Below are 25,896 nucleotides of genomic sequence, written 5' to 3' on the forward strand. Positions count from 1 at the left end.
CCCCGTGTTCACTAGGTAACTGTTACCCCCCCGTGTTCACTAGGTAACTGTTACCCCCCGTGTTCACTAGGTAACTGTTACCCCCCCGTGTTCACTAGGTAACTGTTACCCCCCCGTGTTCACTAGGTAACTGTTACCCCCCCGTGTTCACTAGGTAACTGTTACCCCCCGTGTTCACTAGGTAACTGTTACCCCCCGTGTTCACTAGGTAACTGTTACCCCCCGTGTTCACTAGGTAACTGTTACCCCCCGTGTTCACTAGGTAACTGTTACCCCCCCGTGTTCACTAGGTAACTGTTACCCCCCCGTGTTCACTAGGTAACTGTTACCCCCCCGTGTTCACTAGGTAACTGTTACCCCCCGTGTTCACTAGGTAACTGTTACCCCCCGTGTTCACTAGGTAACTGTTACCCCCCGTGTTCACTAGGTAACTGTTACCCCCCGTGTTCACTAGGTAACTGTTACCCCCCGTGTTCACTAGGTACGACCCCCCGTGTTCACGGCGCCCCCGTGTTCACTAGGTAACTGTTACCCCCCCGTGTTCACTAGGTAACTGTTACCCCCCGTGTTCACTAGGTAACTGTTACCCCCCCGTGTTCACTAGGTAACTGTTACCCCCCCGTGTTCACTAGGTAACTGTTACCCCCCGTGTTCACTAGGTAACTGTTACCCCCGTGTTCACTAGGTAACTGTTACCCCCGTGTTCACTAGGTAACTGTTACCCCCCGTGTTCACTAGGTAACTGTTACCCCCGTGTTCACTAGGTAACTGTTACCCCCCGTGTTCACTAGGTAACTGTTACCCCCGTGTTCACTAGGTAACTGTTACCCCCCCGTGTTCACTAGGTAACTGTTACCCCCCCGTGTTCACTAGGTAACTGTTACCCCCCGTGTTCACTAGGTAACTGTTACCCCCCGTGTTCACTAGGTAACTGTTACCCCCCGTGTTCACTAGGTAACTGTTACCCCCCGTGTTCACTAGGTAACTGTTACCCCCCCGTGTTCACTAGGTAACTGTTACCCCCCCGTGTTCACTAGGTAACTGTTACCCCCCGTGTTCACTAGGTAACTGTTACCCCCCGTGTTCACTAGGTAACTGTTACCCCCCGTGTTCACTAGGTAACTGTTACCCCCCGTGTTCACTAGGTAACTGTTACCCCCGTGTTCACTAGGTAACTGTTACCCCCCGTGTTCACTAGGTAACTGTTACCCCCGTGTTCACTAGGTAACTGTTACCCCACCGTGTTCACTAGGTAACTGTTACCCCCCGTGTTCACTAGGTAACTGTTACCCCCCCGTGTTCACTAGGTAACTGTTACCCCCCCGTGTTCACTAGGTAACTGTTACCCCCCGTGTTCACTAGGTAACTGTTACCCCCGTGTTCACTAGGTAACTGTTACCCCCGTGTTCACTAGGTAACTGTTACCCCCGTGTTCACTAGGTAACTGTTACCCCCCGTGTTCACTAGGTAACTGTTACCCCCGTGTTCACTAGGTAACTGTTACCCCCCGTGTTCACTAGGTAACTGTTACCCCCGTGTTCACTAGGTAACTGTTACCCCCCCGTGTTCACTAGGTAACTGTTACCCCCCCGTGTTCACTAGGTAACTGTTACCCCCCGTGTTCACTAGGTAACTGTTACCCCCCGTGTTCACTAGGTAACTGTTACCCCCCGTGTTCACTAGGTAACTGTTACCCCCCGTGTTCACTAGGTAACTGTTACCCCCCGTGTTCACTAGGTAACTGTTACCCCCCCGTGTTCACTAGGTAACTGTTACCCCCCCGTGTTCACTAGGTAACTGTTACCCCCCCGTGTTCACTAGGTAACTGTTACCCCCCGTGTTCACTAGGTAACTGTTACCCCCCGTGTTCACTAGGTAACTGTTACCCCCCGTGTTCACTAGGTAACTGTTACCCCCCGTGTTCACTAGGTAACTGTTACCCCCGTGTTTACTAGGTAACTCCCCGTGGTTACTAGGTACCCCCCCGTGTTTACTAGGTAACCGCGTTACCCCCCCTGTGTTTACTAGGTAACTGCGTTACCCCCCCTGTGTTTACTAGGTAACTGCGTTACCCCCCCTGTGTTTACTAGGTAACTGCGTTACCCCCCCGTGTTTACTAGGTAACTGCGTTACCCCCCCGTGTTTACTAGGTAACTGCGTTACCCCCCCGTGTTTACTAGGTAACTGCGTTACCCCCCCGTGTTTACTAGGTAACTGCGTTACCCCCCCGTGTTTACTAGGTAACTGCGTTACCCCCCGTGTTTACTAGGTAACTGCGTTACCCCCCGTGTTTACTAGGTAACTGCGTTACCCCCCGTGTTTACTAGGTAACTGCGTTACCCCCCGTGTTTACTAGGTAACTGCGTTACCCCCCGTGTTTACTAGGTAACTGCGTTACCCCCCGTGTTTACTAGGTAACTGCGTTACCCCCCGTGTTTACTAGGTTTCTGCGTTACCCCCCGTGTTTACTAGGTAACTGCGTTACCCCCCCGTGTTCACTAGGTAACTGCGTTACCCCCCCGTGTTCACTAGGTAACTGCGTTACCCCCCCGTTACCCCCCCGTGTTCACTAGGTAACTGCGTTACCCCCCCCGTGGTCACTAGGTAACTGCGTTACCCCCCGTGGTCACTAGGTAACTGCGTTACCCCCCCGTGGTCACTAGGTAACTCCCCGTGGTCACTAGGTAACTCCCCGTGGTCACTAGGTAACTCCCCGTGGTCACTAGGTACCCCCCCGTGTTTACTAGGTAACTGCGTTACCCCCCGTGTTTACTAGGTAACTGCGTTACCCCCCGTGTTTACTAGGTAACTGCGTTACCCCCCCGTGTTTACTAGGTAACTGCGTTACCCCCCGTGTTTACTAGGTAACTGCGTTACCCCCCGTGGTCACTAGGTAACTGCGTTACCCCCCGTGTTTACTAGGTAACTGCGTTACCCCCCGTGGTCACTAGGTAACTGCGTTACCCCCCGTGGTCACTAGGTAACTGCGTTACCCCCCGTGGTCACTAGGTAACTGCGTAACCCCCCCGTGGTCACTCGGTAACTCCCCGTGGTCACTCGGTAACTCCCCGTGGTCACTAGGTAACTCCCCGTGGTCACTCGGTAACTCCCCGTGGTCACTAGGTAACTCCCCGTGGTCACTAGGTAACTCCCCGGGGTCACTAGGTAACTGCGTTACACACATTGTATTAGATGATCTGCTCTTATGTTGTGATGTATTTCAGGTAGATTACTGTGGTAAATCCATGATATTATGCACGTTTAGAGAAGTTGTTTTGGATTTAGACACGATTTGCCCCGCTATTGTCGTGTACATTGAAGTCTGCCATCTAGTGGCATAAATATGAAGTTTGAATTGCTATTCGCTGTCTTTATATCTCTCTCCCATTTCCCCCCCACTCCCTCTCTCTCAGCAGTCAGTTGGAAGGGGACGTGAAAGAGGAGATCCTTCAGCCCCCAGAGCCACGCCCGGTTCCTCCCATCCTGACCCCATCTCCCCCCTCTGCCTTCCCCACCGTCACCAACGTACGTCAGGACAACGACCGCTACCACCCCAAGCCTGTCATCCACGTCCTGGCCTCTGCACAACAACAACAGCAGCCCCAGAAAGCCCAACAAGCCCCCGACCTGAAGGAGAACTATAACAAGACATCGTTGGACAGTGTCCCCTCAGGAGGCCCCCCTGCCCAGGCCCCCTCTCCCTCCTCCCCCTCCCCAGTGGACGGGGCAGTGCGTCTAGAGAGGAAGCTGAGTATTGAGATACAGAAGGTTCCGTTACAGGAGGGTCCTAAGAGCTTCGATGGTAACAGCAAGCTGCATAGATCCCTTGCCTTCAAGGCCCGCTCCAACACCTCCAGTTCCTCTCTTTCTGAGGACTCAGGGGCCGACGGGGGGCCCCCCAACATAACACACCAGGGCGCCTTTGGACCCCTCTCCTCCCGCCCCAACCACCTGCCCCTTAAGGGGGAGAAGGGGGGTCAGGCAGGCTGGATCAGCCCAGAGAAAGCCCCCACGCCTCCAGCCCTGGTGGCTGGGTCAGAGAGCCTCCCCATCTCCAATCTGTCCTCTTCCCAGCCCCTCTCCTCCACCTCCACCCCTGTCAGGACTGCTCTGAGCTTCACCAATCCTCTGCACTCAGACTTCCCTGATGTGAAGGGAGATGGAGGAGGGGAGTGTTCCAGACCTTCATGGTCCTCCAAGGCTACGGCCACGGTTACGGCGGCCCATGGAGAACACCCGCCCAGGAAGGTGTCGACCATGTCCATCGCCGAGCAACGGTCGCCGACGGAAACGGCATCAAGTACGTGGTTACGTTAGGGCTTTTACTACCTAACCTACTTCCCTAACTCTGTTGGGCTGTGGTACTACTGACCAAAACAGACTAGGGACCAGACACAGGGACAGAAGATGGGCTGGGAGTGAGGGTCAGAGCTGGGTTCAAACACCATTTGAAATCATTGCAAATACTTCATCTGTGCTTGACTGAGCTTGCCTGGGGGCAATGGATCAATTTACGTCTCCAGGAAGACTAAAGCAAACGCTGAAAGTATGTTAAAGATTTCAAATAGTATTTGAACCCAGGTGGTCTGGTTGGGGTCCTATTATAAGGGCTGACTAAGGGTCAGGGGTTGTTGTGGTCAGCTGTAGGGTGGAGTAGCAGCTGACAGGCAGATCTAGGGTCAGTTTGTGGAGAGCTGGAGACTACATCCGTGGCCAGAGGGCACTGGCAGGCCACACTGTAATGACAGGCTGTCGAAAGCTGTCTACACACACACACACACACACACACACACAGAGACACACACACACACACACACACACACACACAGAGACAAGGTATGTAGACCACAGGTGAATATAAACACACAGCACTGTGAGGGACAATGGAGACTGACCAGTCTAACTGCCAGTTTCAGACCACTGACTTGCAATATACACTAATTATATACACACAGACTTGCTTATGGATGGCTTATGTGGAGAATTAACATTTTAATTATGTATAAAACAGATACTGTTTGTATACATTGAATATATTGTTATAAAATTTGTTAAACCATGGAACTAAAATGATCATGTCTTGTAACCCCCCCCCCCCCAAAAAGTGTCAATAAACTGAATTATTTCTGTATTTTTTCTTCCAACTCTGACCTGCTATAGTCACTCATTTTCTGAAGTACAGTAAATCGTAATCTGCTGTTTTACCATGGTAACCCAGTCCTAGTCCACTGTAGAATGAGGAGAAGACACACACACACACACACACACACACACATAATGGTGTCTCACTGGAGGCTAATAAACGGACCACGGCACGATAGTGTCACACCACACTGTCTGTGTTATTAGATGGTGTCTAGTTCTGTATTTCAGCTGCTCTAGCAGGCCCTGGCTTAGGGTTTAGGCTGTAGACTCAAGGCTCACGTTGGAGTTACCATAGTATTCTGTGACAGTGAAGGAACAGAACAGGACAGTACAGGAGGCTGAGTGGGGCTATGTAAAGATGGTGGGGTTATGTCTATGGGTTGTGTGGGAGATGGGGCGGCCTGAGTGGGAGGAAGCAGCTTATGGTAAGTCTTAAGATGAGAGGGGTAATGGTAAGTCTAAGGTGGGGTTATGTTGATGGGTAATGTAAGACTTGTCAGACAGTCTGTTATTGGATGATTTGTTGACTATGTGAAATGTTCTGAAGGTGATATGAGTAAACATCTGATCATGTGTCTTCGGGCTCTGCTGTTCATGTCTCTGAGCTCATGGCATGTGGTGCTTTCTGACCATCCGTGCTTGGCGGGGGAGGTGTCTGCCTGCATGTCACCCCATTGGATGTGAGCCATTAGTGGTGCTCTGTGGGCCAAAGCATGGATTCATCTAACATCTGTCTGTGGTGCAGACAGGGCCCCCGGCTACCCCACGACTGAGCTGGTTTGCAATGTAGGTTATATCCCAAATGGCTCCCTATATAGTGCACTACCTTTGACAAAAGGGTGCCATTTGGGGGACAGACTGTAATGTACCAGGCTGTTCTGCTTTCCCCAAGCAGAGGTGTTGCTAGGCCTCAACAGGGTGTTTCAGACAGGAGAGGTGTTGCTAGGCCTCAACAGGGTGTTTCAGACAGGAGAGGTGTTGCTAGGCCTCAACAGGGTGTTTCAGACAGGAGAGGTGTTGCTCGGCCTCAACAGGGTGTTTCAGACAAGAGAGGTGTTGCTCGGCCTCAACAGGGTGTTTCAGACAGGAGAGGTGTTGCTAGGCCTCAACAGGGTGTTTCAGACAGGAGAGGTGTTGCTAGGCCTCAACAGGGTGTTTCAGACAGGAGAGGTGTTGCTAGGCCTCAACAGGGTGTTTCAGACAGGAGAGGTGTTGCTAGGCCTCAACAGGGTGTTTCAGACAGGAGAGGTGTTGCTCGGCCTCAACAGGGTGTTTCAGACAGGAGAGGTGTTGCTCGGCCTCAACAGGGTGTTTCAGACAGGAGAGGTGTTGCTCGGCGTTTCAGACAGGAGAGGTGTTGCTCGGCGTTTCAGACAGGAGAGGTGTTGCTCGGCGTTTCAGACAGGAGAGGTGTTGCTCGGCCTCAACAGGGTGTTTCAGACAGGAGAGGTGTTGCTAGGCCTCAACAGGGTGTTTCAGACAGGAGAGATGTTGCTAGGCCTCAACAGGGTGTTTCAGACAGGAGAGGTGTTGCTAGGCCTCAACAGGGTGTTTCAGACAGGAGAGGTGTTGCTAGGCCTCAACAGGGTGTTTTCAGACAGGAGAGGAGACTAGACACAGTAGAATAGCCATTTGAGCGTCCGTGCATAATCGCAGACTTCTAGACAGGAAATAAAGTGGGCTATGGATGTACAAAAGGCTCTGCTAGCAGGCGAGTGGTGTGGATAACCTGAGCACAATGGACTACAGCTCAATAATGTGTTTTCACAATGAACAATGTCTCCTGGAACCTCTTGTTTCCCAACATGCCCTTGTCAGACAGAGTTGTTAGGCTGAGTGTGAGTGAGGAAGCAGACAGCGTCTGGGAGGATAGTTGATGTGGAAAGACTCCTCAGTAGAGATGGAAGGATGGAGATAGAGGTGAAGGGATGGAAGGGATGGAGCGGAGAGTGCTGTGAGCACTTGGATGAGCTGAGGCAGGCTGTGTGTGTGTGTGAGACCGAGAGCTGGCTAGTGGTCAAGCACCAGGAGATGTTTCAGTGGGTCCTGGAAAGGGGATCGGTGGGTGCCTGGATGGATTTGTGTGGGTGGGGGGGAACAGTGCATGTGTGCACGGGTGTAAAGCCTCCTATATTGCCACGCTATGCACAATGTCCTGACAATCACTTAACTGCCCAGAGATGGGATTTTGATCAAAAGCAGCTGATGGGAATCGAGCGATATCCTAATCATGATCTCAAAATCACCTGATCTCTGATTGTATGATCTCTTGGCTTGTGATGTAAACAGCTGTGATTTGATGGGAATGATTGAATGGTTTGGTGTTGATTTTGGCTCTGCTTGGCTTTGTGGCGTGTTGTCTTGGTGGTTATGGCTCTGAATCTGGGAGGATGTATTCTGAGCTTCTCTCTGGCTGCATCTGAAATGGTACCTTTGTCTTTACACTGCACTACTTCACCTAGTGCTCTGGCTAAAAGTAGTGCACTACTTCACCTAGAGCTCTGGCTAAAAGTGGTGCACTACTTCACCTAGAGCTCTGGCTAAAAGTGGTGCACTACTTCACCTAGTGCTCTGGCTAAAAGTAGTGCACTACTTCACCTAGTGCTCTGGCTAAAAGTGGTGCACTACTTCACCTAGTGCTCTGGCTAAAAGTAGTGCACTACTTCACCTAGTGCTCTGGCTAAAAGTAGTGCACTACTTCACCTAGAGCTCTGGCTAAAAGTGGTGCACTACTTCACCTAGAGCTCTGGCTAAAAGTGGTGCACTACTTCACCTAGTGCTCTGGCTAAAAGTGGTGCACTACTTCACCTAGTGCTCTGGCTAAAAGTAGTGCACTACTTCGCCTAGGGCTCTGGATAAAAGTAGTGCACTACTTCACCTAGTGCTCTGGCTAAAAGTAGTGCACTACTTCACCTAGGGCTTTAGCTAAAAGTAGTGCACTACTTCACCTAGGGCTTTAGCTAAAAGTAGTGCACTACTTCACCTGGGGCTTTAGCTAAAAGTAGTGCACTACTTCACCTAATGCTCTGGCTAAAAGTAGTGCACTACTTCGCCTAGTGCTCTGGCTAAAAGTGGTGCACTACTTCGCCTAGTGCTCTGGCTAAAAGTAGTGCACTACTTCACCTAGTGCTCTGGCTAAAAGTGGTGCACTACTTCACCTAGTGCTCTGGCTAAAAGTAGTGTACTACTTCACCTAGTGCTCTGGCTAAAAGTGGTGCACTACTTTGCCTAGTGCTCTGGCTAAAAGTAGTGCACTACTTCACCTAGTGCTCTGGCTAAAAGTGGTGCACTACTTCACCTAGTGCTCTGGCTAAAAGTGGTGCACTACTTCACCTAGTGCTCTGGCTAAAAGTAGTGCACTACTTCGCCTAGTGCTCTGGCTAAAAGTAGTGCACTACTTCACCTAGTGCTCTGGCTAAAAGTAGTGCACTACTTCGCCTAGTGCTCTGGCTAAAAGTAGTGCACTACTTCACCTAGTGCTCTGGCTAAAAGTAGTGTACTTAATCATCATTTCAGATGTACCTGTTTCTCGCTTGATTGTTGATTGGCCGTCGATTTGACCTTTGACCCCTGGTAGTAACCCCTGCTGTACTCTGACCTCTGACCCAGACAGTGACCAGAGTGAAGATTCCCCTCCCCCTCTACCTGAGAGAACCCCAGAGTCCTTCATTTTGGCCACAGGTGTGTTTTAACGGTCCGAGACGAGGGATCAACTTGATCTCCCAGTCTTGGTCTCATACATCAGGAATGGTGAGATGTAGTAAGATGACTGGCGTCATGAGACTACAGACGAGGGTCTGCAATTTCCAACATCCTGGAGAGCCACTGTGTTGCAGGCTTTTGTTCCAGCCCAACTGTAAGTTAACACATCTGATTTAAAATGATCAACTAATCATAGTCTCCTATTTAAATTGTGAAAAGGTGAATTGAGTGTTTTTGACCTGGGCTGGAACAAAAACCTGCACCTTCGGGAATTCTTCAGCCCTCCAGGACTGGCTCCACCCCTTGGTCTGCCTGCTGTCTTCTGCTGCAGTGTGGTGGCCTGACACAAGAGGGCGCCAGAAACAACTCTGCAGACCCTGAACATGGATGGGTTTGCCTTCTCAATCAGTCATCTCAGCTTCAGAACTCTTCCAGGTTACTGTTGATATGACTGTTGTTGAGAGAGCACGGAAATGAAATTACGGGCTTTTTAATGAAGTCATCTCGGATTCTCTGCAGTATATATCCAGTCTGTAGATGTAAGCCGGACACCACCATACAAAAGGGGGGGGGGGGGGCTCTCGAGTGGCTCAGCGGTCTAAGGCACTGCATCTCCGTGCTAGAGGCGTCACTACAGACCCTGGTTCGATTCCAGGCTGTATCACAACTGGCTGTGATTGGGAGTCCCATCGGGCGGCGCAGAATTGGCCAAGCGTCGTTAGGGTTTGGACGGGGTAGGCCGTCATTGTAAATAAGAATTTGTTGTTAACGGACTTGCCCAGTTAAATAAAAATAAAAAAGCCTTGAGGTTGCCCAAACATCTCCTTACTGTTCCAACACCACTCAACTTCTATTAGGGACGTACATAGGGCCAGGAGGTTTTCATCACCATGTGGCCAGACCAGGAAGTACTTCAGGCCCCAGGAAAGGTCTACAAATACAACTAGGGCCCTGAGTTTTTACAGATCAGCTCAGATCTCCCCAGCAGCAGTACCTGACTGACATTGATACTATGGTGATGTCATTAGGCCCAAGGGCAGAAGTTGCAGGACCGCCAGATAATTCATTCTAGAGATCATTATAAGCAGAGTCCAACTGGGTCCAGCTCTAAGGGTTAATGGTAATGGACGTTTCCCCAACTAGAACTTTTCATCATAGCCTCCAGAGAGCTGCGTTATTGTTACCACAGGCAGCAGGGCTACTGACTGGTTCTCAATGCAAGAATGTTTTTGTTTGTTTACACATATGATAATGCGGTGCCACAATTACCAAGGTGGCACAAATATTGCCACTTCCAAATTAGCTTCTGAGTTGGTTAAGGAACTTTTTGTACCAGCAGGGCTATGTCAAATAACCCTGGTCCGCTCAAACCTGAGTCCCACCCCCCACTGTCCTCTAATGGTTCCTCTCTGAATCCCCCTCATTCAACTGTTATGTACCCCTGTGCTGCTGTGAAGGGAGGGAGGTAGTGATGAATGGATGGAGCGAGACAGGGATGGAGGGAGGTAGTGATGAATGGATGGAGCGAGACAGGGATGGAGGGAGGTAGTGATGAATGGATGGAGCGAGACAGGGATGGAGGGAGGTAGTGATGAATGGATGGAGCGAGACAGGGATGGAGGGAGGTAGTGATGAATGGATGGAGCGAGACAGGGATGGAGGGAGGTAGTGATGAATGGATGGAGCGAGCGAGCGAGACAGGGATGGAGGGGAGGTAGTGATGAATGGATGGATGGAGCGAGACAGGGATGGAGGGAGGTAGTGATGAATGGATGGAGCGAGACAGGGATGGAGGGAGGTAGTGATGAATGGATGGAGCGAGACAGGGATGGAGGGAGGTAGTGATGAATGGATGGAGTGAGCGAGACAGGGATGGAGGGAGGTAGTGATGAATGGATGGAGCGAGACAGGGATGGAGGGAGGTAGTGATGAATGGATGGAGCGAGACAGGGATGGAGGGAGGTAGGGATGGAGGGAGGTAGTGATGAATGGATGGAGGGAGACAGGGATGGAGGGAGGTAGTGATGAATGGATGGAGGGAGACAGGGATGGAGGGAGGTAGGGATGGAGGGAGGTAGTGATGAATGGATGGAGGGAGACAGGGATGGAGGGAGGTAGGGATGAAGGGATGGAGGGAGGTAGGGATGGAGGGAGGTAGTGATGAATGGATGGAGGGAGACAGGGATGGAGGGCAGAGTTAGCATTCCCTGGAGTTAACATGCTCTCATTAGATTGTGTGTTCGTGACATTTATCAAATGACAGTTTTAGTAACGTGCACAGGGTACAGTGAAATTCTTCAGCTCCAAACTACAACATGCATGTCAAAGAAGTTTTAATAGAACAACTAATATTAATAATAATACTAAGTAAAATACTAGAATATAAAAAGATCACAAGACCGCATATATACGTTTCCCACTAGTGTTGCGTTTCCCACTGGTGTTGCGTTTCCAACTAGTGTTGCGTTTCCCACTGGTGTTGCGTTTCCCACTGGTGTTGCGTTTCCCACTGGTGTTGCGTTTCCCACTGGTGTTGCGTTTCCCAACTAGTGTTGCGTTTCCCAACTAGTGTTGCGTTTCCCACTGGTGTTGCGTTTCCCACTAGTGTTGCGTTTCCAACTAGTGTTGCGTTTCCCACTGGTGTTGCGTTTCCCACTAGTGTTGCGTTTCCCACTAGTGTTGCGTTTCCCACTGGTGTTGCGTTTCCCACTAGTGTTGCGTTTCCCACTGGTGTTGCGTTTCCCACTAGTGTTGCGTTTCCCACTAGTGTTGCGTTTCCCACTAGTGTTGCGTTTCCCACTGGTGTTGCGTTTCCCACTGGTGTTGCGTTTCCCACTGGTGTTGCGTTTCCCAACTAGTGTTGCGTTTCCCAACTAGTGTTGCGTTTCCCACTAGTGTTGCGTTTCCCAACTAGTGTTGCGTTTCCCACTGGTGTTGCGTTTCCCACTAGTGTTGCGTTTCCAACTAGTGTTGCGTTTCCCAACTAGTGTTGCGTTTCCCACTAGTGTTGCGTTTCCCACTAGTGTTGCGTTTCCCACTAGTGTTGCGTTTCCAACTAGTGTTGCGTTTCCCACTAGTGTTGCGTTTCCAACTAGTGTTGCGTTTCCCAACTAGTGTTGCGTTTCCCACTAGTGTTGCGTTTCCCAACTAGTGTTGCGTTTCCCAACTAGTGTTGCGTTTCCCACTAGTGTTGCGTTTCCCAACTAGTGTTGCGTTTCCCACTGGTGTTGCGTTTCCCACTGGTGTTGCGTTTCCCACTGGTGTTGCGTTTCCCAACTAGTGTTGCGTTTCCCACTAGTGTTGCGTTTCCCACTAGTGTTGCGTTTCCCACTAGTGTTGCGTTTCCCACTGGTGTTGCGTTTCCCACTAGTGTTGCGTTTCCCACTAGTGTTGCGTTTCCCACTAGTGTTGCGTTTCCCACTGGTGTTGCGTTTCCCACTGGTGTTGCGTTTCCCACTAGTGTTGCGTTTCCAACTAGTGTTGCGTTTCCCAACTAGTGTTGCGTTTCCCACTAGTGTTGCGTTTCCCACTAGTGTTGCGTTTCCCACTAGTGTTGCGTTTCCAACTAGTGTTGCGTTTCCCACTGGTGTTGCGTTTCCCACTAGTGTTGCGTTTCCCACTGGTGTTGCGTTTCCCACTAGTGTTGCGTTTCCCACTGGTGTTGCGTTTCCCACTGGTGTTGCGTTTCCCACTGGTGTTGCGTTTCCCACTAGTGTTGCGTTTCCCACTAGTGTTGCGTTTCCCACTAGTGTTGCGTTTCCCACTAGTGTTGCGTTTCCCACTAGTGTTGCGTTTCCCACTGGTGTTGCGTTTCCCACTGGTGTTGCGTTTCCCACTAGTGTTGCGTTTCCCACTGGTGTTGCGTTTCCCACTAGTGTTGCGTTTCCCAACTAGTGTTGCGTTTCCCAACTAGTGTTGCGTTTCCCACTAGTGTTGCGTTTCCCAACTAGTGTTGCGTTTCCCAACTAGTGTTGCGTTTCCCACTAGTGTTGCGTTTCCCAACTAGTGTTGCGTTTCCCACTGGTGTTGCGTTTCCCACTGGTGTTGCGTTTCCCACTGGTGTTGCGTTTCCCAACTAGTGTTGCGTTTCCCACTAGTGTTGCGTTTCCCACTAGTGTTGCGTTTCCCAACTAGTGTTGCGTTTCCCAACTAGTGTTGCGTTTCCCAACTAGTGTTGCGTTTCCCACTAGTGTTGCGTTTCCCACTAGTGTTGCGTTTCCCACTAGTGTTGCGTTTCCCAACTAGTGTTGCGTTTCCCAACTAGTGTTGCGTTTCCCAACTAGTGTTGCGTTTCCCACTAGTGTTGCGTTTCCCACTAGTGTTGCGTTTCCCAACTAGTGTTGCGTTTCCCAACTAGTGTTGCGTTTCCCAACTAGTGTTGCGTTTCCCAACTAGTGTTGCGTTTCCCAACTAGTGTTGCGTTTCCCAACTAGTGTTGCGTTTCCCAACTAGTGTTGCGTTTCCCACTGGTGTTGCGTTTCCCACTGGTGTTGCGTTTCCCAACTAGTGTTGCGTTTCCCAACTAGTGTTGCGTTTCCCAACTAGTGTTGCGTTTCCCACTGGTGTTGCGTTTCCCAACTAGTGTTGCGTTTCCCACTGGTGTTGCGTTTCCCACTGGTGTTGCGTTTCCCACTGGTGTTGCGTTTCCCAACTAGTGTTGCGTTTCCCAACTAGTGTTGCGTTTCCCACTAGTGTTGCGTTTCCCAACTAGTGTTGCGTTTCCCACTGGTGTTGCGTTTCCCACTGGTGTTGCGTTTCCCAACTAGTGTTGCGTTTCCCAACTAGTGTTGCGTTTCCCAACTAGTGTTGCGTTTCCCAACTAGTGTTGCGTTTCCCAACTAGTGTTGCGTTTCCCAACTAGTGTTGCGTTTCCCACTAGTGTTGCGTTTCCCACTGGTGTTGCGTTTCCCACTAGTGTTGCGTTTCCCACTGGTGTTGCGTTTCCCAACTAGTGTTGCGTTTCCCAACTAGTGTTGCGTTTCCCACTAGTGTTGCGTTTCCCACTAGTGTTGCGTTTCCCACTAGTGTTGCGTTTCCCACTGGTGTTGCGTTTCCCACTAGTGTTGCGTTTCCCACTGGTGTTGCGTTTCCCACTAGTGTTGCGTTTCCCACTGGTGTTGCGTTTCCCACTGGTGTTGCGTTTCCCACTGGTGTTGCGTTTCCCACTAGTGTTGCGTTTCCCACTAGTGTTGCGTTTCCCACTGGTGTTGCGTTTCCCACTGGTGTTGCGTTTCCCAACTAGTGTTGCGTTTCCCACTAGTGTTGCGTTTCCCACTGGTGTTGCGTTTCCCACTAGTGTTGCGTTTCCCACTGGTGTTGCGTTTCCCACTGGTGTTGCGTTTCCCACTGGTGTTGCGTTTCCCACTGGTGTTGCGTTTCCCACTAGTGTTGCGTTTCCCACTAGTGTTGCGTTTCCCACTAGTGTTGCGTTTCCCACTGGTGTTGCGTTTCCCACTGGTGTTGCGTTTCCCACTGGTGTTGCGTTTCCCACTAGTGTTGCGTTTCCCACTGGTGTTGCGTTTCCCACTAGTGTTGCGTTTCCCAACTAGTGTTGCGTTTCCCAACTAGTGTTGCGTTTCCCAACTAGTGTTGCGTTTCCCACTAGTGTTGCGTTTCCCACTAGTGTTGCGTTTCCCAACTAGTGTTGCGTTTCCCAACTAGTGTTGCGTTTCCCAACTAGTGTTGCGTTTCCCAACTAGTGTTGCGTTTCCCACTAGTGTTGCGTTTCCCACTGGTGTTGCGTTTCCCAACTAGTGTTGCGTTTCCCAACTAGTGTTGCGTTTCCCAACTAGTGTTGCGTTTCCCAACTAGTGTTGCGTTTCCCACTGGTGTTGCGTTTCCCAACTAGTGTTGCGTTTCCCACTGGTGTTGCGTTTCCCAACTAGTGTTGCGTTTCCCAACTAGTGTTGCGTTTCCCACTGGTGTTGCGTTTCCCACTGGTGTTGCGTTTCCCACTAGTGTTGCGTTTCCCACTGGTGTTGCGTTTCCCAACTAGTGTTGCGTTTCCCAACTAGTGTTGCGTTTCCCAACTAGTGTTGCGTTTCCCACTAGTGTTGCGTTTCCCACTGGTGTTGCGTTTCCAACTAGTGTTGCGTTTCCCAACTAGTGTTGCGTTTCCCACTGGTGTTGCGTTTCCCACTGGTGTTGCGTTTCCCACTGGTGTTGCGTTTCCCACTAGTGTTGCGTTTCCCAACTAGTGTTGCGTTTCCCAACTAGTGTTGCGTTTCCCACTGGTGTTGCGTTTCCCACTGGTGTTGCGTTTCCCCACTAGTGTTGCGTTTCCCAACTAGTGTTGCGTTTCCCACTAGTGTTGCGTTTCCCAACTAGTGTTGCGTTTCCCAACTAGTGTTGCGTTTCCCACTAGTGTTGCGTTTCCCAACTAGTGTTGCGTTTCCAACTAGTGTTGCGTTTCCAACTAGTGTTGCGTTTCCCAACTAGTGTTGCGTTTCCCACTGGTGTTGCGTTTCCAACTAGTGTTGCGTTTCCCAACTAGTGTTGCGTTTCCCAACTAGTGTTGCGTTTCCCAACTAGTGTTGCGTTTCCCAACTAGTGTTGCGTTTCCCACTAGTGTTGCGTTTCCCAACTAGTGTTGCGTTTCCAACTAGTGTTGCGTTTCCCACTAGTGTTGCGTTTCCCACTAGTGTTGCGTTTCCAACTAGTGTTGCGTTTCCAACTAGTGTTGCGTTTCCCAACTAGTGTTGCGTTTCCCAACTAGTGTTGCGTTTCCCAACTAGTGTTGCGTTTCCCAACTAGTGTTGCGTTTCCCAACTAGTGTTGCGTTTCCCAACTAGTGTTGCGTTTCCCAACTAGTGTTGCGTTTCCCAACTAGTGTTGCGTTTCCCACTAGTGTTGCGTTTCCCAACTAGTGTTGCGTTTCCCACTAGTGTTGCGTTTCCCAACTAGTGTTGCGTTTCCCAACTAGTGTTGCGTTTCCCAACTAGTGTTGCGTTTCCCAACTAGTGTTGCGTTTCCCAACTAGTGTTGCGTTTCCCACTAGTGTTGCGTTTCCAACTAGTGTTAAACACACAATGAAGACAGGAAGGGCAGGGTCAACATTAAGAGCTGAGGAGACAGAGGTTGATCAACGGAACAGTCGTAATTGGCGCTTAAATGACCTCCAGCATGTAAGAACAGTTACAGCTACAATGGAATGAATGAGGAGGTCAGTGGTACATAAAGACGGTTGAAAAGGGATGTGTCATGGCCAGACATGCTCTTGTGTCCGCAGCCTAGAAACCTGGCACCTAAGGCTACCAAATATATAGAGTTATGGTGTCTCTCTATGGAAGTCTCTCTCTCTCGTCTTTTACTTTCTCCCTCTTTCTCTCTCTCTCTCTGTGCATCTCCAGACCCATCAGAGTTGAAGGCACCAGGATCATCAGACTGGACTATCTCAGAGGACCAGTCAGGAAAAGGTTTTCCTCAGGTAAACACCATTATCACCATGTTCATAGAAACAACCTCTAGACTTCTGTTCTCCAGTCCTGCTTCTGGGGACCCACGGGGTGTGCAGGGTTTTGTTCCAGCCCAGTACTAGCAGACCTGATTCAAGTCATTAAGGGCTTGATGATGTGTTGATTGAGTTGTGGTAGTACTAGGCAGGAACAACTGCTTTAGGCTACTTTATATGATCCGTTGAGATACGCCGTCCGTCTCTCATCAACTCTTCTTCAGCCCTGTTATTAATCTGTGTCCTCTCTCTTTCCACAGGAGCAGAGGAGTACACAGGCACAGGTAGCAGAGAGAGGTAGGTGACTCATCACTTCAGTGTTTAGGCTAAATGATTGGCTGCCCATGCTGCCTCTGATGGCATGAGGGGGGGGGGGGGGAAATCTCATTGCCCAACATAAGCCCTAATATGCATCCCAAATGACACCCTATTCCCTATATAGTGCATGGGCCCTGGTCCAAAGTAGTGCACTATGAAGGGGATAGAGTGCAGTTTGGGCCTCACTATGAAGGGGATAGAGTGCGATTTGGGCCTCAGTCAGTCTCGGATGTGGTTTTGTCCCTCCCTCTCAGATGGGTGATTAGGAGAGAGCAGGGGTTTGGCTGTAAAACATCACTCTGTTCTGCTGTTTGATGTTCAGATGGGTGATTAGGAGAGAGCAGGGGTTTGGCTGTAAAACATCACTCTGTTCTGCTGTTTGATGTTCAGATGGGTGATTAGGAGAGAGCAGGGGTTTGGCTGTAAAACATCACTCTGTTCTGCACAGATCTCCATGGAAATGAATCATTGATGTCGTTAAATGATCTAAAAGGTCTGGTCTGGAGGTCTGTCTGGTCTGGAGGTCTGTCTGGTCTGGAGGTCTGTCTGGTCTGGAGGTCTGTCTATCTATCTCTCTCTCTGTCGGGTCTGGAGGTCTGTCTGGTCTGGAGGTCTGTCTATCTATCTCTCTCTCTGTCGGGTCTGGAGGTCTGTCTGGTCTGGAGGTCTGTCTGGTCTGGAGGTCTGTCTGGTCTGGAGGTCTGTCTGGTCTGGAGGTCTGTCTGGTCTGGAGGTCTGTCTCTCTGTCTGTCTATCTCTCTCTCTGTCTGGTCTGTCTCTCTGTCTGTCTATCTCTCTCTCTGTCTGGTCTGGAGGTCTGTCTATCTATCTCTCTCTCTGTCGGGTCTGGAGGTCTGTCTGTCGGGTCTGGAGGTCTGTCTGTCGGGTCTGGAGGTCTGTCTGTCGGGTCTGGAGGTCTGTCTGTCGGTCGGGCCTGGAGGTCTGTCTGTCGGTCGGGTCTGGAGGTCTGTCTGTCGGTCGGGTCTGGAGGTCTGTCTGTCGGTTGAGTCTGGAGGTCTGTCTGTCGGTCGGGTCTGGAGGTCTGTCTGTCTGTCGGTCGGGTCTGGAGGTCGGGTCTGGAGGTCTGTCTGTCGGTCGGGTCTGGAGGTCTGTCTGTCGGTCTGTCTATCTATCTCTCTCTCTGTCTGGTCTGGAGGTCTGTCTGTCTGTCTGTCTGTCTGTCTGTCTGTATGTCTGTCTATCTATCTCTCTCTCTGTCTGGTCTGGAGGTCTGTCTATCTATCTCACTCTCTGTCTGGTCTGGAGGTCTGTCTGTCTGTCTATCTATCTCTCTCTCTGTCTGGTCTGGAGGTCTGTCTGTCTGTCTGGTCTGTCTGTCTGTCTATCTATCTCTCTCTCTGTCTGGTCTGGAGGTCTGTCTATCTGTCTGGTCTGGAGGTCTGTCTATCTATCTCTCTCTCTGTCTGGTCTGGAGGTCTGTCTGTCTGTCTATCTATCTCTCTCTCTGTCTGGTCTGGAGGTCTGTCTGTCTGTCTATCTATCTCTCTCTCTGTCTGGTCTGTCTGTCTGTCTATCTATCTCTCTCTCTGTCTGGTCTGGAGGTCTGTCTGTCTGTCTATCTATCTCTCTGTCTGGTCTGGAGGTCTGTCTGGTCTGGAAGGAGTTCTGTCTGTCTGTCTGGTCTGGAGTCGGGAGCAGAGAGGCAGTCTGTCTGTGTAACCTAATTACCAATGTAGTATTTATCTGACACTTCTCCAAGCTTATCTTTTAACCTGCTTGGTTTTATTAGGTTTCCTAGTTAGTCTGCTGGAGGCATACACTGTTCCACAAATGACCCTGAAATGATAAGACTGTAGGCATTTATTAAAGGAACAGCTCTGTGTGTGCTACGGTGTGTTACTGCGTGACAGGGAAACCTGACACTGTGTCTGTTTGTCCTAGAACCGTCAGGAGAGAGGAGTAAGAAGATTTCAGATGCAGCAGGAGTAGAAACATCAGCTGCCAACACCACAGTAGCAGACAGCACAGCAGAGAGCAAGGCTTCCTCAGAGATGGGTGGGTGAGAGGAGGAGGAGGGAAAGTGATAGTAAATATGGTCATGTTGTGTCTATAGTTGTTTACTATAACTAGGGCCCTGAGTTGTTCCTGACCAGGAAAACTCTGCTTTCTAGTCATAACATATAACCACAACCAAGAACCAGAATTTTTCCTGTTCAGGTGACGTGGCCTGAAACTCCCAAACGCTTTAATCATATCACTGTTCTTCTCTTGTCTTCCAGGATACGGTAACCGCTGCACACAACCCAAAGGCCCCAGGGACCCCCCTACACAGTGGACATGATCATGGCTTCTACCTATAGCCAACGACCCCTTCACTGTCCTCCTCCACCCTCCAAATCCTCCTTGATCCTCACCTTGTCTCTTTCAAGTGCCACTGTGTTTGAAGTAGATGACTGGGTGCTGTCCCATCCTTGGACACTGCCATCTTTTCCTAACTAATAGGGCAGATGTGAAATGGCACCCTATTCCCTATATAGTGCACTGTATATTTGGCCAGAGTCTTGTACATATAGGTAACAGGGTGCCATTTGAGACAAAGCCTAAAACACAATCTGCAAAGCAATTTAGATAATCTACCCAGGATGCAACGGTACACCTTTCTGCTGTACTTGTGCCAGTTGCCAGGGGCTCTCTGTGTGCTGGTGCTATTATGTGTTTCCCAAATGGAACTCCATTCCATATATAGTGCACTACTTTTGACCAGGGACCATGGGCTCTGGTCAAAAGTAGTGCACTACTTAGGGAATAGTGTGTCATTTGGGATGTACAATTATCTTATCTCCTTCTCTGCTGGGACCATACAAACCTGCCTTATTCCCTTTGGGGGCAAATCCTAACTTCCACTTAAGTTGAATTTTCACTTAGTCATGAGGATGTGAATGGGAGAGAATTTGTCTTAAATGCAAGTTAGGATTTGACTCTTAGTCCGAAACAATCCGTCACATTGGATCCTGATTCATCTTTTTGTTTGGTTTTCTATTCCAGAAAAATACTTGACTTTCTTATCTTCTGTACTTTTAGACTTGTATTATGCCATGACAGAAGAAGACATGTATCACTAGGGACAGAGGACTACTGTTATATTATTTACTTTCATTTTCATTTCTTTGCTAACTTCTCGATAGCTATATATGCATTGTTTTATAAATGTACAGGGCAACTAGGTATATAATATTTAATGTGCTATCTCTAAATATTCTTATTAACAGAAGATGTAACAAATCTGTCCATGACACCCCTCCCTCTCCCCAATGTTCCTCCAACTGTAAATGATTTGTCCTCTTGTTCTAGCAAATAATGCAGGGTTTTGTTCTAATGATGTTTAACGGTTTTGGATCAGCTGGACCTGGCATAGCGCCGTCCTCTTGCTGAGATGGCAAACGGGCTCAAGATTGTGTGATGATAATGCTCTTTTTGTAAATTCTATTCTAGAGGATATTTTTGTATATGCCGTTTCTCCTCTCTTCAGTTTCTGCCCTACACCAGGGATAGTCCACTCCAGTCTGGGAGGACTTCAAGACTCCTGGATTTCTTTCTCTCTCGCTCCTTCTAATCAGACTAATTAATACCTGGTGATGACATCACCAGATGATTAGACTCTCTGGCCAATCAGAGACATGATTCAATCAATCAATTAACTAAACCAGGAGTACTTTGGTGTTCCAGGCCTGGAGTTGAATTCCCTTGGACCCTAACTGCTACCACTAGCATTTGTTTTGGAGCCCGCCTGTGCCTTTTGGAGAGTGCTGCCCCCCTTCTCCCATCATCAGCAGCTGCAGCACGTGTAGCGACGTGCTCAGCCGTGTTGGTTGGTCCACTCCTCTTGAAAACTGCTTGCATCCCAAATGGAACCCTATTCCTTATATAGTCCACTACTTTTGACCAGACCAGTCTCGAGTCAAAAGTAGTGCACTATGTAGGGAATAGGGCCCTATGGGGACTCTGGTCAAAAGTAGTGCACTATATAGGGAACATGGTACCATTTTGGGACACAGGCCTCTCTAAGAAACACCCCTCCTCCCACACAACACAGACCTGTTTGTATGTTGCAGAAATCAATGGACCCGTCAGTAAAGACTAAAGACATCAAGTAGAACATGCTTCCTTGTTTTCCTACACCGTGTTTTAAAGAGTCTCTAGAGGGGCTGGGGGAGTAGCGCTGGGGCTTCCTGTGTGTGTGTGTGGGGCTTCCTGTGTGTGTGTGTGGGTGGGTGGGGATTCTCTGTGTGTGTGTGTGTGTGTGTGTGTGTGTGAGATCATGCTGTAGGTGTTCAGAGGGATGAGTACATTGCACTGTCTTGGGACTTAGCAGGAAGTGAGCAAGGCGGGAGTTCTCATCAACCTGGGGTTTTCCACGCACACACACACACACACGGTTCCATCTAAGGTCCACTTAGGCCTGGGGTTTATCCTTCATCTGTTCTAATGTGACACATTTTCTCACTGTAGGTTGGCACATATGATGCATGACACACACTTCAATTGGAAGGGTTTTAGTATGTGTTTGATGAAATGAGTTCCCACACACCTGGGGGTTTCCTCATGTGTTTGACACTCATTTCCTCCCTGTGACTGCAGGTGGGGGAGTTATTGATGAGGCATGTCACACTGACACCAACACACACTTCTATCGGGGGCAGATTTCTGGAATGTATTGGGCTCACATGTTCCAATAACATTACATTGTTTACACGTTTCAAATCCGAAGCTACTGGTCCCATTGAGGAAGCTCAGTTTAATGAATAAAGATCTACAACTGGAATGAATTGTGTACTGGCCAACACTCTTCTTCGCTTCATATCTGGCTCAGGTCCTGGACTAGTCTCTCAGATAATTATTGAGAAAGCGGAGCTGTGCAAACACCAATTTTAAAGGCATTGATTTATGAATAAGTGTGCCTAGCAGTAGTGGTGCATCCTTCAATGATCTGGAGAGAATAACGGGAGAGTACAGTTGGGAAGTGCTTTGTGGCTTAATGACACACACACACACACAGTATACATTACAGTATCTTTAGCTTGTTAGCTACCTAGCTAATCAAAATATCAGTTTGCATGTATTGATTAACCTCAGCTTGATACCATCATATAGCTAGCTATATGCAGTAGCCTAGGTTTGTTCCAATACACTTCTTATGACTGGCGGTGGTAACATGGTCCAAGCAGCTGTGTTGTATGTAGCCTATGTTCATGGTGTTGCTTGGGAAATGAAGATGGATTCATATTTAATGTCAGGGTAGTGTTTCTGTTTCCAAAGAAAAGACGGATGTTGCAGACGTGACTGGCCGTAACAGCATCCACTTCTGTCTACTTCAGTGCCTGGCTGCCACACAGCCTGTCTGCGCTGCTCCGCTTCAGTTTGAACTCTAGTTCTGGAACTCTTACGTCTTAAACAGAACATAAACCACACAGACATATTTCTCACTGACATACTGAACTCTAGGCCGCATATCTCTGTGATCAGTGTATCCTGTGTATATATACTGCAATGAACCGATGCAGCGATGTCTTGACTGCCACTGACTGCACTCACACATGATTTCAGAGAAGCTGACTGATGAGAAGTGATTCAGAACACGGTGGGCCGGTATTATCTCAGAGTATTCTATTAGTCTGTTTCAATGTTCTATGTTCTCTCGCTCTGTGGTTGAACTGGTGTTAGTGTCACCAGAAAAGGGGAATAATGCAATGGCATTTTTATTCAGCATCAGTGGCATAGCAGGTCTTGGTTTACCTTGAAGTAATTGCGAAGGGACTGAGATATTCTATTGTAGGCTGTTTTTAGATTGCTAAAGCACGCCACGGACAGACATAAAGCACAAAGGGGATTATATCATACTAATGCGTGGCTTGCTGTTCTGGACTGTCATCTCACTATCTGTCAGTTGCTCTGAGGGGCAAGGGGGAAGACTGCACTGTTTTCACAATGAGTATTGAGCAAACTCTCTGGTTTCCTGTCAGATCTCATGAGAAAATAAAGTGCTTCAGCAAAACTGCATGGGGCTGATTAGTTCATCTATGGTTGACCATGTAACCATGGTGAAAACCTGTCCTTGATCATCCAATAAGGTCACTGAACAAGATCTCTCAAATGTCGGCATTTCACACAGTAGATACTTTAAAACTTTGCAATAACGATGTAGTATGACCATGAAAGGTTTCATGATGCGCACATGTCCTTGATCTTCCAGTAAGGTCACTGAACAACATCCTATCCGTGTATACTTCCTAACATTGTAATTGCATGTAGCATTGGGGCCATCTAGGTCTCTTTATAAAACATATGTTAATCACAATAAAGACTAACCTGGATAAATCAAGGTTAAAAAAATGTTACTCATAATTTGCTCTGAGAGCATTTACAGAGAAATACTCAGCAATGAACACATCCAGAGAGAATTGTCAAACAGCAATTTTCCTCCCTATCTGTGAACAGTTGGCACCTGTAAACGGCAGACAGCAGGTGAGCCTGTGTAGTGGCCAGCAGCACTAAATAGACCTTCAATCATCACCTGGGGTTTGTCAATGGATAAAAGCATTTATAAACCCCCACATTACAGCATTCACACAGAGACAGCTGGTGGTTGTGCACAGTAGCCTACTAAAACGGTATCTATGGCTGTAACAGCCTGGATTTTTTGTAATGGAAAATGCAGTCAGATCTCCCTTAGGAAAGAGGTCTTCTGACCGCAATGGGACTTGAACTGTTAAATAAAAGACTGAGCAGAAGGTAAGGTTGTTCAGAGCCCAAGTTGCAGGTTTATCCAACTAAGGATGTACTGTTTTATATCTTTGATCTTATTGGAAGTTCACCTCAGTGAATAGGTCTGGCTCGGCCTATAGGAGCACGGCTTTCTGTCTCAGTGAGTTCACTACCAGATAGCCACTCCTGTCCAGTGGCGGTTTTAGGCCATTTCAACTGGGGGGGCCAAGCTGGGGCCAGTTGTACTGTTAGAGGGGCCAGTTACATTAGACGTTATTGTTGTCATATCGTTTTCTTCACTGCATTGCAGGCATTAGCAGGCAAAAGACCATGTTCATAATGCAGATGCATTATGATAGCAAAAATTTGTTATGTAAAAATTATTTCATACTCCATATTTTGGGGGGCCACAAGGGGGTCCAAAATTGTTGTCACAGGGGCACTGCCCCCCCCCCCCCCCCTCCCCTCCCCAGAACTGCTAGTGCCCCTGTCCATCTCTCTCCACATGAGTGCACCAGTGAGAAGTGTGTCAGCCAGAGTTAAGCCCCAGGGCCAGCCAGGGTTGAGGTGGTGCTCTGCTCTCTCTCTCTGCCCAGGCCATTTGCCATCCACCCAGGCTGGGTCACACACATACACAATCTTTTGGTTACTGTCCCAACGCTCTTAACCCTAGACTACCTGCCGCAGGTCAAAGGACCAGATCGTCCCACGATGTCGGAAGGATCAAGCGCAAGTACCAGAACACTTTCCTTGCACAGTGCACAAAACTTGGCACATTGAGTGTGATGGCCTAATGGGCTATTAATTTATTAAACTGATCCTCCTCAGTTTTAATATATGTTTTAATAGAGTTTAGAGGAGCTTATAATATATTTATTTTGGGTGTTAAATCAACAGACACTAATAAAGGGGTCCCTATAAACAGATGTGTATATAAATATATTACCTTAGGTTGGCTAATGTAATGTTATGAAGCCGAGGGCATATGTGTGTAATAATCTGTTGTAAATAATAAGATAGGCTTATACACCCTCCACAACAGAGTTAAGGCTGTTCTGCGGTATGTTTCCCGCGTAATGTGTCCTATTTTTCCTCGCACCAATCCGTATACTTAGTCCAGACCCCACCTCCAACCCGGCCTGCCTGTCAGTTAGCCACCAGACTCCGCCCCTGCCTGCCTAGCACAAACAGCGGTCGGGAGAGTAAATACAGAAATCCCCAAGATGGCGGAGTCACTGAGCTTCATTCACTTTGGTGCAGCGACCAAAAGCCCGCTCGCCAAATCTAGAGAACCGAAACTAGCGTCGGACACCCGGCCGCAGTCTTCCCGGGACATTCACCCGCCGCCGCCCAAGCGAGTCCGAAACGATGAGAAGAGCCTTAAACCTAATAAACTAAATGGGGAAGGAGGTGGCGGCGCAGTGGAGAAGCAGCACCAGAAGCAGAGTTCAGGCAACCCGATAACATGGAGCTTCAGCCCCGTCAAGGCGAGCAGCAACCCCTCGGCGCCCCTCCAGCCTCCCATTCACACAGTGTTCAAGCAGAGCGCTTTCCTCGCCTCCCATACCAAACCACCATCCAAAAAGCCCAAGGAAAAACGAGAGAAAGAGAAGGATTTCAAGGAAAAGAAGAAACATAAACCAGTCCCTGGTACTCCTGGAAATATTAGCAGCAGTCTGAGTAACGTCACTACTGTAATGAAGAAGGAGAACGGGGAGATGAAGTTGGTACAAAAAGGTATTTTATATCTATGCGCAATTTTACGCACAAAACGATTGGCTGGATATAACGTTACATGAATAGAAAGTGTTACTACATGTTATTGTCCATAGAAAGACGTCAGTGTCCATTAACCACGTAGCTTTTCAGTGCTAGTGGCTGTCGCTCTTCAGGACTATGAAGCATGTGGGGCCGACAGTGTGACAATGTGTCCAGTCCACGACTGCGTCTGTTATCGCATCTTATTCCAAATAGTTTTGGCGTTATTTTGGAAAGGACCGTTTACATTTCTAATTGTAGGCACGATTGTACATCTAAAGACATTTTTACGGTGAAATGCTAAGGTTTTTGTCCGAGTTTCGCTGTTCTTCTCGCTTGTTTGGCTAATGGCTGCGGATTTACCCGCTCTTGAACCTGCATAGAAAATGCTCGGTCGAATGTTAAAGTATCGAGCGTTCTTCTGCAAGCTGTTACATAGCGGTCCACTGATTTCAAGCCACGATTGGAAACATTATTGCACATTTTACAAACACACGTTTTAGTTCAATTCAAACGGGAAATACAATTGATCAACCAGAGCGGAACAAATTGTCGTGGTTGTATAAACAAACAACTGTAAGATCAGCATTACGCTCTGGGAGAGCGTTAGACGTGTTGGCGAAACATTGACCGGTCGTTCGGCCTACACATAAGTGGTGTTTTAATTGTAACGGGTGGTTTTAAGACAGTGTTCAAATTACGGTTTATTAAACAATCCGCCGCCATCAACTGTTGTTTTTGTATCACCACCACGCCCCCCAAATAACACCGGAGCAGCGAGCGAGGCAGTGGAGTCGAGG

General features: G+C 48.8%; 2 protein-coding genes across 2 annotated transcripts in view; both read left to right on the forward strand.

Moving 5' to 3' along the window:
- Positions 1-21,398, forward strand: part of LOC106598037 (tyrosine-protein phosphatase non-receptor type 12) — a 119,615-nt gene extending 98,217 nt beyond the window's left edge. The window contains exons 13-19 of the mRNA XM_082964164.1: positions 3,414-4,300; positions 8,755-8,826; positions 16,197-16,273; positions 16,558-16,594; positions 17,064-17,348; positions 18,518-18,631; positions 18,856-21,398. Of these exons, the coding sequence (XP_082820290.1) occupies positions 3,414-4,300; positions 8,755-8,826; positions 16,197-16,273; positions 16,558-16,594; positions 17,064-17,348; positions 18,518-18,631; positions 18,856-18,917 (1,534 nt within the window). The 3' untranslated portion in view covers positions 18,918-21,398. The remainder of the gene's footprint in view (positions 1-3,413; positions 4,301-8,754; positions 8,827-16,196; positions 16,274-16,557; positions 16,595-17,063; positions 17,349-18,517; positions 18,632-18,855) is intronic.
- A 3,124-nt stretch (positions 21,399-24,522) lies between these two features.
- The window catches only part of LOC106609819 (lysine-specific demethylase RSBN1L), an 89,981-nt gene continuing 88,607 nt past the window's right edge, over positions 24,523-25,896 (forward strand). Inside the window, exon 1 of the mRNA XM_082964165.1 lies at positions 24,523-25,075. Coding sequence (XP_082820291.1) covers positions 24,562-25,075 — 514 coding nt within the window. The 5' untranslated portion in view covers positions 24,523-24,561. The remainder of the gene's footprint in view (positions 25,076-25,896) is intronic.

The sequence above is a fragment of the Salmo salar genome, chromosome 17 (assembly GCF_965601325.2).
Source record: "Salmo salar chromosome 17, fSalSal1, whole genome shotgun sequence".
NCBI lineage: Eukaryota > Metazoa > Chordata > Actinopteri > Salmoniformes > Salmonidae > Salmo > Salmo salar.